This window comes from Triturus cristatus, chromosome 2_1 (assembly GCF_964204655.1).
Source record: "Triturus cristatus chromosome 2_1, aTriCri1.1, whole genome shotgun sequence".
NCBI lineage: Eukaryota > Metazoa > Chordata > Amphibia > Caudata > Salamandridae > Triturus > Triturus cristatus.
Genome location: NC_140581.1, coordinates 193,162,982 through 193,175,146, shown reverse-complemented (window position 1 = coordinate 193,175,146; position 12,165 = coordinate 193,162,982). Strand labels below are relative to the sequence as shown.

At 43.6% G+C, this 12,165-nt stretch overlaps 1 protein-coding gene across 4 annotated transcripts in view; it reads right to left on the bottom strand.

The window, feature by feature from the left end:
- Nucleotides 1–11,473, bottom strand: part of ME2 (malic enzyme 2) — a 110,676-nt gene extending 99,203 nt beyond the window's left edge. The window contains exon 1 of one of the 4 annotated variants that reach the window (XM_085629775.1): nt 11,190–11,473. In XM_085629775.1, the coding sequence (XP_085485901.1) occupies nt 11,190–11,439 (250 nt within the window). In that variant the 5' untranslated portion in view covers nt 11,440–11,473. Of the gene's footprint in view, nt 1–7,210; nt 7,361–9,252 lie in introns of those variants that run through there. The other 3 variants (XM_085629784.1, XM_085629803.1, XM_085629794.1) reach the window with 3 other exon arrangements.
- Between the last annotated feature and the right edge of the window lie 692 nt (nt 11,474–12,165).

Genomic DNA, 12,165 nt, shown 5'->3' with positions numbered 1-12,165 from the left:
ATTGTCAAGTATTGCAAAAGTCTTCTCATTGGCCTCCTCCACTACCCCTTTAACAAGTGCCATCCCTTAATATTGCGCTGGGACACAGTCCACTCATGGCCACTCTCTACTTGCACTCGCTATAGTTCTTAACCTCTTCTGTGCCCATGACGAGATAGTCTCGTCATGGAGCACGGTCGCGCTGTGCACATGACGAGACTACCTCGTCATGAACCCCACCCACTAATGCAACGCCCGGCACTTGAGGGGGAAAAGGTACTTGGTAAAAGGAACAGTAAACAGAAGCATGGCGAGAGCATCGGTTTAATGAACGGAAGGGCAGGTGCAAAGAAGTGCCTTCAGACTGTTTCTAAACTGCAGGCATTGGGCAGTATTTCTGAGGCATGAAGCGTTCAGATAAATGTATGTTTTCATAGGAACAGATGTACTTCCTATCTAGAGACTATTTGATTGCCAGCTGCGGTTTGATAAGGCCTCTTTTAGAGCAGATACCATAATTAAACACACGTGCTAAAAATAGTTCTGAGTAACAAATATACAGGTTATGCGAGACGCCTATCCTCAATGTCAAGCAGTCACTGAACAGCTCAGCCAGGGAGCATTGAAAACATGCTTTATTTCCTTACTGCGGAGGCTCTAATGCTGCCCAGTTTCATTTATTTTGATACAATACAAATATTTTGAAAATCTGCTTTTAATATTTGGAACGAAACTCTTGATGGAAAGTCACCTATCTTTATTACAGTTTTATGTCCCTCCCTTAAGAGCCATATAGTTGCACGGCCAGCATGTAACTTTCCATGCCGTAGGTGGGGAATGAGGAGAAGTCATCCCATTAAATGTGAGTTGCATCACAACACTTTATAGCCAACTCATATCAGACATAAACCTGAGGCAGTATGCAGGTTTAATCCTGGCCAGAAGTCAGTCTAGGGAGGTACCTACTTTTGTCCTGAAGAACACAAGTTTGGGGCATTTGCAGCTATCCTGCATAAGGCCTTCCGGTACGCAGGGTCACTGGCATAGAAGAATCTGTCTCCTCTTCTGTTTCTTAGGATTCTGGGGAAGCTAGTTTGTTTGATTAGAGAAGAGCAGGCATTACAATTGCTAATGCTGGATATTTTTTCAAAGGGAAGTTGGTGCGGAGTCTTCTGGGCATTTGTAAGTAAGATACAGGCTCTTGAAAGAAATTTCTATAACATGGGCATCCAATGAAGGCTTCTTGGATGGAGGTAAAAGACCACTATTTTCCATCGCCCAAAACTGAAGCTCCATACTAAATCTTCTGTTTACTTGGTAGACAAGTAGAACAGTATAGTGCACCCTTTGTTCATTCAGGAGTTGACCAGTGCCCCATTCCACGTGATTGTTTTATGGAGGGATGCAAGGCAATTTTGTTTTAATGAGATTCCATTAACTGGGTACATTTCACTAAAGCTCCACTTTGGAAGTCGAGGTACGTATCCCATACAGCACCAAGTTTCCTTACTCTAAGTGTCTGATAAAGATGTGAGAGAAAGTTTGGTCTGCAAGATGTATTATGTTAATTTAGAAGGGGTGTCGAGGAACTTCATATGTATATGGGCTGGAATTGGGGAATATCATCTCCCACGTGTTGGCTGCAGTCTGAGATGAATGATCTGAAACACTTGGTGGAAGGGTCTGAAATAAAAAGCTACTGATTGGAGCCAGTAGATGAGAATTTTGTGGTCACAGCGTTGAAGGTGTAGGAGGTGGGGGTGGGAGGAGGAAGAGTATACTGGGCTCAGCTCTGCTTCTTCCAGTAGGTTGTCCCATACTTTGATCAATGTAGTATTCTTTGTCTGAAGCGAAAGTCAGATTGGTTTGTGTTTAGGATTTATGGTCTTGAAGTTTTGCAAGAATTATTTTTTTCCTGGAGTTAAGCATTCTAAGAGAGTCCTGCTATGTTGCAATAATTACTAGAGTCAGCTCAGATTGATCAGCGATACTTCAAGGCTGTGGAACTTTATTTTCAATTGTAACTTTACTAGTACTTGTCAGGATTCAATAGTTGTAAGCCTCGGCTACAGGCTCTTTTGGAGTCTAATTGTCTGCTATACATTCTATTAACAGGGTAGAGTTTGGGTAAGCCCCTTGCTGCTGACTGGAAGTTTTTGATCTAACTTCTTTGCTCTGGTTTCAGTAGCTTTTGTCTGGTCTTCTGTTTGTCCCACCTACAAGCATTCGGTCTCACTGTGTTTTGTTGGATTGATGTGTTGTTCCACTGCTGACACCAGACCTTTTATTGCAGTGCACATGAGGGTCTATTTTGATTCTTTCACTCTCTCTCCCCCTCCCCTCTCTCTCTTTTTCTTAGCCTCACTTTTTTTTTTTCAACATAATCTCTTCTCTTTCACTATGCTTCCTCTTAACCTGCCCCGCCCCACCTAGTTTTCTGTCGCCCACCACACTAATGGTGGCTGGCCATTGTAAAAAAAAAAAAAAAGAACCCGCAGAAGCAGTCACATCCGGCATCTTTATATGGATTTGTTTTAGGTGCACAAATCCAGTGCAAAGATGGACACTGTGGATGTGCATTCATCCAAGGTGGGATTCTTTAAACATAATTTGTATTAAAAAAGGGTTTAAAGATGGCCACTACGGTTGCAAGCGCATCCAAGATGGCCACCTTTGAAGCTGTGTGTAATAAAATATTCCCATTCACCTGCTTGTCTATTATTGTTCTCCTTCTTATAGCATGTAAAAAACTTTTTTTTTTTAAAACTGCAAAAAAACGTTTTGCGATTTTATCATTTTAATTGTGTATGAGTATTTGTGTATGATTTATTGTGTTATATAAATGATTTTTTTGATGAATTTACATTGATTATTAAAATACAGATATATTTTACCAATTTTGTTCCATGACAAGTGCTTCTTATAGATTCAGTATTGAGGGGAAAATGGAGTGGATATATGAGCTTGTTTGATGATTGAAAGGATAGTAATTTCTGATCTATAGCCAAGAGATACACATATTCTTATACTTGTTAATCTTGACACAACAGAAATGCTCTCTAGAAGCTCTTGAATTCCCTTTGGAGCTAGGTGTGAGCTATTGCAAAGTCACAAAATAACCATCAATAAATAGTCAGAAGCAACTTGATCTTTTCGGCTCTGTAAAGTAAAAGCTGCAATTACTATTTTTGTGCATTAGGTGACACAAACTGGAATCTTACAGCCCATACGCAACATGGCTGCTGTATGGATTATATTGCTGTAGTTAATATGGTGGTGTAAATGCAACAATTGTGTTTGAAGGTAGATATCAAATGCAAAAGAAAAGGGATACACGGCTGGTGCATCCCTGGAGGCCTATCACAGACACAGACTAAAGGTACACAATAATTCCTTCGAAGCAGTTTAAAAAAAAAAAACAACAGCAAATTAGTTCCTGGGGCAAAGGCTCCAATATTACATAATGATCACATTTGCTCTGCTGTATTAATGTGAGTCACAAGCTGAAATTGTTGATTTAGTGTAGAAAAGACGGTGTAAATTGTAAACATCTGCCTTTGCTTACTCTTACATGGGCTGTTACACAACTCTAGTATTTTAGGTAAGAAAGCCAAATTTGATGGGCCTATATCAAGCAATTGTTAATAGATGTCTGTTAAAAGTTGTACTAAGAACATCACAGATATGCGTTTTCTACAGAAAATCACATCGGTAGACTTACGAAATAGACTGAATTACAGAACTGAAACCTGCTTTACAGCAAAGACGGGGTCTGTGGTTAAAAAGAGCAAGTTAGGCAGAAAAATACTGATCATCGAGGAGTTTTCAGCCATCGACAGCCACCCACCACCTGAAAAACTTGAGTTAACTTCCTTTTGCTCTAAAGCGCTCTATATTATTTGCTGCTGAACACCCTCTGAATGAAGCCACCTCAGATCAGGCCAGGCAATTAGATGTCGGGTTTCAGGCTAAAATAATAGAGGTGTTTGAAAATTCTACCCGTTTAATCCTGGATAGACTCTCCAAGATTGAGGAGCGTCTACAGAAATTAGAAAAGACTGCCTCTGCTAGTTTAGAAATTAATAAATTTCTGAGGACAGACCTACTTAGAGAGCTCCAAGAACACCCTCATCCCGCCAAATCTGCCAGTAACCCAAAAGAAAAAACCCCTCCCCCTATGGCCTTGCCGTTAATCGACAAGCACCTGGATCTTACAGGGGACAATCGTGCAAATACAGCCTGCACTGAAAAAACCACGCCTAGAAGTGGTCTCCAAAATTCCCATGCAGGAGTAAAGTCCCAGCAGAACCCATCGGAAGTCAATAATAAAACCAACAATCCTACTCCACAAGATAGCCATGAGGTAGCAAATAGACCTGCTCCCGCCCAAGTTGCTGTTCCTAAATTACCCATCTTAGACCTTCCCCCAGAATCCTCACCTTACGTCATTATACTGGCGGGAGTACCTGCTCTGCAGGGAAAAACCAACGAGTCTTATCTGGAACTCAGGAACAAAACTATTTATTGGCTTAATTTCAACCGACCCCTCCCTCCTAACATTCATACCAAAATCTTGTTTGTACGGAGAGTTAGTTGGGTGGGTAGAAGGAGTAAAGACATACCGGGGGACTGCATAATTGTCAATTTTAGGGACACTCAGGCTGTAAAATATATCCAGCACGCACAATCTTTTGACCCTAATACAAACATCACCCCATTACCTCTCGATTATTTTTATCCTCATCATCTAGTAAATAACCAGTGGGAATTAGTAGGGAGAGCAAATATACATACAAACCAGGCAAGAGGTATGCTGCCTACACATAGACAAGGCTGGTTGGAGACCTTCCCACTGTCTAACAAGTATAGTTGTTTGGACATGGTCGATTGACTACCCTTAAATTTTAATGCTTTTGATCCTGTGGGGGAAGCCATAGTGGGTGATAAATCAACTTCTGCGACTAATCGATGGCCCGCAAAACCGCCAACTTCCTTAAAGAACAACGTAGGATCTATCCCTATTAACATTGAGGAGAATGAGAAAACTGACCATCTTTCACTGTCGAGGAGCGAATCCACCAAACCTGGCGCTCCTGGCGCAACTCCCATAGTGATTTCATCTCCAGAGGGCGACACATGCCATTCAGTCAGATTTCTATCCTGGAATGTTGCAGGGCTGTACTCCAGGTTAGCTGACATAAACTGGGTTTCCTTTATTAAACAGTTCTCGATTGTCTGCCTTCAGGAATGTTGGACGGTTGAGCCTATTCATATGAATGGCTACCGTACTTACCATACACCAGCGGTACACACTCTGAGAGGGAGAAATAAAGGAGGCCTTTGTATTTATGTCTCAAACTGCTTAAAGGAAACTAAGATTTCTTTTTTTTCCAATTCTACCTTTTACCAGATTTTGCATATTACTCTGGGAGGTAATGAACATATTAACCTGATCAATCTCTATAATAACATTCCGAAAGATGCATGGGCCTCGACCTACAAAGAACTACTCGAGAGCCTTAAAAATATAGATGAAAAAGAACGCACTGATAGCTGTGTGATCTGGATGGGTGATTTTAATTGTTTCTTATGCCCATTGAGCGACCACAACCTATGTGGACTGGGAGAAATGGATGATGTCACTGTGACACACTTTTCACATACATCCCTGGGAAAACACCTTAATGAGATTCTTTTCTCCCTGGACCTGGGCTTTGTGAACGAACTATGCTCCCCACCAGTCTCTTTTAACCCCACATTCATTGGACGGGGTTGTAAATCAACAATTGACTTTATGTTAATATCCAAACGCTATTCTTACCATATTCTTGCGTTTGAAACATGTGAGATAGCAATGAGCGACCACTTACCGCTTAGCATGTCCCTTGATATAATGCTGGGCAAACAGAACATGGCTACTAAGACCCAGACCTTGTACGACTTCAATCTTGAACTCGTGAAGAAGAACGGCTATACCCTTAAATGGGACAAAGTGGAACCAGTGGCCTTCCTAGGCAAATTAATTGGCTCAAAGGAAGAGGAATTTAATATCTGTCTCGCAGAGCTCATCGACCCTCCCAAAGTCAATGATGCCTTCCTTACCATCTCGGAGGAAATTAAAAAGCTACTCACGAGACCACTGCATTCTGGGGCAAACAAAATTAAGAGATGGTTTGATAGAGAGTGTAGTAAGACCCACGCTCACTTAATGGAACAATTAAAAAGGGAGCCTAGGGTAATGGCTGAAGTTAGATCAGCCAGATCTGCGTACCAACAGGCAGTAAAAAAAAGGAAAAAGCAAATTAAACAGGAAGCCTGGAGTACTCTCCGGGAAACCTGTATCTCCAAAAATAATACTGCATTTTGGAAAGCGGTGAATGCTCCGTTTTTTTCCAAAGATTCCACAGACTCCATTGTAATAGCAATCTCGGAAGAAGGCTGGTTGTCCTTCTTCCGTGAACTTTACACTAAGGACTCTCAGGTTGAGTTAGAAGGGGATTTTAATCCAGGTAATAAGGACACAGCATTCCATCCAATAAATATAGATTTTACTATGGAGGAAGTTATGACAGCCATCAATAAGAGCCCAGCAGGTAAGGCCCCGGGGCCGGACGGTGTTCCCGTAGATGTCTTTAAGGCTAACAGTAAGTTATGGGCCCCCCTGCTAACCAACGTTCTTAACAGTTTTACCAAAACGGGGTTCCCAAAGACCTGGCAGGAAGCCATTGTAGTACCTATTTTCAAGAAAGGAGATCGTAGCTCACCTAAATGCTACAGACCGATCTCTTTACTTGATTCACTTATGAAGATAGCGGGGAGAGTCATACTCGACAAACTACAAGTATGGGTGAATGACACAGGCACTCTCTCCCAATTTCAATATGGCTTTAGGGAAGGTCTAGGCACAACTGAGCAAGGTCTGAATTTAGCACTCCTTGTAGCCAAGTACGTCGAAGCAAAACAAGAGAACTTATTTCTCACATTTGTAGATTTGAGTTCGGCCTTTGACTGTATCAATCATAATAAACTCTGGCTAACTATGCAGGAAATGGGAGTGGACTCAAACCTCCTCATATTCATCAGAGAACTATATCGGGAGGCGGGCGCAAGGGTACGTTATGGGGAAAAGGGGGATTGTACATCCAAATTTTCTATAGAAAAGGGCGTGAGACAAGGCTGTATTTTAGCACCTTTTTTATTTAACTTATATATTAACTCGGTCGCGTCTCACCTCCTGGCAGATAAACAGGATTACCCCAAAATTGGCAACTCCTTTATCCCCATTCTCCTATACGCAGACGATGCCGTAATCATGGCCCGGACCCAAATCGGTCTCCAGAGATCGATCATTAGTTTCTCCGAATACATGGGCAGTAGAGGCCTAAAGATCAACATAAGCAAAACATTTAATATGTGTTGTACAAAAAAGAATAGCCTTAGTTGTAATTCATTTTTATCTAACACGAAAATCATGACTGTTAATACTTTTTCGTATTTAGGTATCACTTTTGACAGTAAGGGAACTTGGATCGCGGCAGGTGATTCCCGAAAGCTAGCTTTCTCACGAACAATTGGGGCGGTCAAACATTTTTCAAACAAGGTCGGAGGCCGCCCGGTACCAGTCTTGCTTGATATCTATAGAGCTAAGTGTGTATCAACTGCAATATATGGTGCAGGAATTTGGGGGATTGTGAATACCTCAAGCACTCAAATTCAGATCTGTCAAAATATTTTCCTGCGGTATTTACTGGCTGTGCCGGGGTCAACTTCTTCTTATGCCTGTCATCAAGAGCTGGGTGTGCCCTACATTGCTGACCTTATTAAACTGGAGCCCATTTTGCTGTGGCATAAAGTCTGGTCTGGAACTGAGACAGCCCTAAATAGGGAAATAATAAAGGATTGCCTAGGCTTACATGGAGCACTGAAAATTCCCTGGCTTAATTATGTAAGGAAATTTTTTATCGAGCTAGGCCATCCGGAGTTCTTTAACTCTCCAGCAAGCATGACGAATTTCTCTAGAAGGAAATTCAAGCAAATTTGTCTGCATTCCCTTTCAGAGGCACGCTGGATGTTAGAGAAACACAAGAGCTCCGTCATGGCCAATCAGCTACTTATCACTCACCAGGGCATACAACCATATTTGAAAGTAGTTCCCAGCTGCTATACCCGTATGCTGCTATCTCGTTTTAGGGCTGACATCTTTCATAGAATGGTTACATTCCCCGAGAAGAATTGCTGGCTCAAGGAACTTACTCCATGTCCCTGCGACCATATTTCTGTCCAAACTTCCCTTCATTGTATTCTTTTTTGTAAGTTTTACTCGGAACCTAGAAAAAGAATTTTACGACCAGTTTTAAAAAAGCTAGGGCTGAGACAATGTAGAGCAGCTCTGGTCAGACTACAAATGTTAGATGATGAATTTCTTATCTTTTCGGTTTCTACGTTCCTAAAAACTGTTATTAGATTCAGGATCTCTATGAACTAGCTCACTTTTACTATGCTGTTATTTTTAACTCTGAATGTCTGTTTTTAATGTATGAAATCTGATGTATATCTGCTTTTATGGTTTTGAATCTTAAAAATCGAATAAAGCTGTTTCTGATTCTGATTCTGATTCTATTTGCTGCTAATGTATCTGGATGTGTTTCTGTAGCTTCAAAAGAGGTTTAAGAAGGACCTGCATTTGTTTGTTTTCCTCCACGATCACTTGTGTTCCAACTGGTGATCAAAATTAGATGGGAAAGGGTGTTGGCTGTACCAGTGGTGTGGTTCTAGCACACCATACCTGAATCTTTTTTTCCCCTTCCCATGATTCCAAAGGATTCCAGTACTGACCTTGTCGAAACATGTTCCCCTCGCAGATCAACTTGGAAAATAAACAAAGAGTGATGCATGTATAGCGGTCTACATTTGCATTTATTGCATAAAATGTAGAGTTACAAAACCCCAAATAGGGTGTCATCATCATAATGACAGCCATTGTCAGGGTCACTAGGATTATGTGGCACAGGAGAAATATAATAAAGGGTAAGAAAAATCAAATTCTGTGGCATTACTTGGCACATTCTATTTAAGTATTACTTTGATGTACTGAGCTAGAAACAACTTTTATATTGATTTTATATAATTATATTTATTATATCTGGAAATGATGCTGCTTATTGTGTGGCAATCCATAAGTATGTGTTAAATGTTGCAGACACTATGTCGCATATTTCTACTGGCACCTTTTAGATAACAGCTTCAACAAAGCACCTTTTCAATTCAACTTACCCCAAAATACGTAACAGGTAATATGTGTAATATGGTCGTACATTGCCATCTTGGGTAGTAGCTCCAACCAGACCCAAGATCTCAGCCAGCCCGAACCAATGGTAAGAGAGAGAAGAGGAGAGAGACACACGAGACGGAAACACACGCAACCCTAGCATAGGATCCGTCAGACCCTTAATATCAAGCACAGGATCCGACATCCCTGCCAATAGTGAGCCTGGGAATGGAGGGGAGGACCACCTCGGATGAGTTGGGTGTCCTTACACTTTACCATCCAGACCCTGCCAAGTACAGAAGAGTCAGATCACACAGAAGCAAACAGGAGAGCGGACGGCTATCTGCTGAACTCTCTGATAGAGACACTTAAGGCTCAGCTCGAGTTCCTCTTGGACCCTCAAGCCCAAAACGAGCCGATCTATGAAGTGGCGTCTGTCTGCCGCCTACGGCCTACCATCATACGCATGGAATTAAACAACAAAAAAAGCATTAACCTTTGGTGTTAAAAGAAGACAAGAGGTAACCATGTAGTGGGTAAATTGCAAAATGTGAAACCAGAAAAATGGCGACCAATCCTGCCTTCACCACCCGACCAAATAGTGTAATCCTAAGCAAATACTTTATCTTAAAGAGCCTCCTTTTTCTATGTCATCACTTATGAGAGCACCTCCTAATACAAGAGTTCATGGTGTGCGCACTACAACAAATCATTTTATGTATTAAAGTCAAATGCTTCTGCATGTTACAGAAATATATATATTTCCACCCCAAGGATAAGTAGCACATTGGGGTGCATTATCAGCCTGCTGAGCACAGTAAGTGTGCATCTCCATAAAATGCACTTTCCACGAATACGTGGTGGCCGCTCACTAGGGAGTGGTTTAATGTAAATGTAAATGTAAATGTAAGGGAATTTATATAGCGCAAATCACCAAGCGGTCTCTAAGCGCTTGCTTAGGGAACCCGTCCTGGTATTCCCCTGTGAGATAACCCGGCAGGGCATCCGCAAGGTGAAAGCCAGGCATCCCGCCGCGAGGGGCCCATGTGGAGATTAAGCAAGCTATTTCAGAGTATCTATTCCTGGACTTAAAAAGTAGCAGCGGTGAACTGAAAACGGACACATCGAGTGTTGCTAGAAAGCTGAATCTATAAAGTAACAATGTGGCATCCTGCGTCTATGAGCTCACACGCCATCTAAAAAAATATAACTACCAAACCAGTCAGAGCCGAAGAAACAGCGAGCATCAGTGGTAAGCCTGCAAATACATACTGGGATTCTCAGTTTTCTAGACAGTTCCTTCCTACTGACTTGAATACACAAGAAAGACGTCGGATGATGAACCGGATGCATCCTGCACTGCACGCTTCCCTCCTCCCTGCAGCCCCGGTGCATACCGGGCTCGCGGGAGAGTGGATGACAGGCAGTGGGAGTGTTGCAATACTAGGAGGGGCTGGCAGGGGTCCATCTCGACAGGGCCACTAACAACACATGACGGCTCAGCAGTGTAGCAAAGATTGCAGAGCAAGCAAGGAGAAGGGCCCCTCTGGCGGCTGTACTGGGGTAGTATAATACAATTATCGTGGCTCTGGGGCCCCAGAGGGCTCATGTGCCCCGGTGCCACTGCACTTATGGCAGCTACGTCCCTGCCACGGGTGAGGGGGGACACTCTCCCCACTTTCAGATTCAAAGGGTGTCTCAGCCATGTACTAACTGTGAGGCCAATAAAGTGCAGTGGAAACGAGCTGCGCTGCCCCCGGGAACACACAGCAAAATAAAGCAGCAGCGGCGGCGCTACATCCAGGGTAAGCAACGCGATTTGCAGACAGCGCGGCGTGCTGTGCACAACCTCATGATGGTTCATCTACATAGTAGTGGGGAGAGTGCGGCGCACACAGGGCCACTAGAACCCACTGTGGCACCAGGGATCGGCCGGAGGTACCTGGGGGCTGGGGATGACGCCGGAGGACGGTGGGGGGCGAGGCGTGCGCTCCGGGTGGCCCGTTCAGCTGTCGAGATCCCGGTGCTGGACTGACAGTGCCTGCGCTGCCTCCCCCACTCTCGAGCGACAGAGCACGAAGGGGGCGTGGCCTGAGCGAGCTGTGGGAGGAGCCAGGGAATCGCCGGAGATGCTTGCGGCCAATGACGGAGCTCTCGCGGGTCAAGAAGGCTGGTGACAGCTTCCCAGGCATAAATCACCTGGAGATTATGGTTGCGCATCGCCTTTCTCCTCCCACTGCTCCTGCGCGTACCCCAGGGCTCCTTACTGCCAGACAGAAGCGGCGATTAGAAGAGGCTGTGTCATCGCCAGACTTCCTGCAAATAGGGGGCGGAGGTCACTGCCGATGACGCGACACTGGCATGCATTTTGGCACCGTGCTTCTTAGAAGGATTCAGTTGTCAATATTGTGTGAACAGATGGAGAGCATCTTTCACAGTTCTTAGCTACTGATTTGCATATTGATCAGCTCAGTGAAAATAATATCATTTATTAGGTCTCGCGAGCCAAAGGCTCGAAAGAGACATTTTATATGTGGGAATTTCAAAGTGCTACCCACACTTTTGGCTGGCCTAAACCTTGAGTGCACGAGATCACATGCACGTGCACAGCTGCTCCTCTGCTCATTGCATTTCCCCCCTCCCTTCTCACCCAGCCCTTTGATGCTTTGCTGGATTACTTTCACTTTCGCCGCGTTGACCCTTGCATTCCCCCCTCCCTTCTCACCCAGCCCTTTGATGCTCTGCTCGCATCTCCCTCCTCCCTGGGCGTGAAGGGAGACAGAGCCATCCTGCTTGATTAATGGCATTCTTATGTGTTCCCGTAAGCGCTCGCTTTAGGTCTTTTTCTATAACCTGTAACCCCACCCACTCTTTTCGCCCTCTCCATGTGTCCTGTTCTCCTCATGGGGTCACGCTCT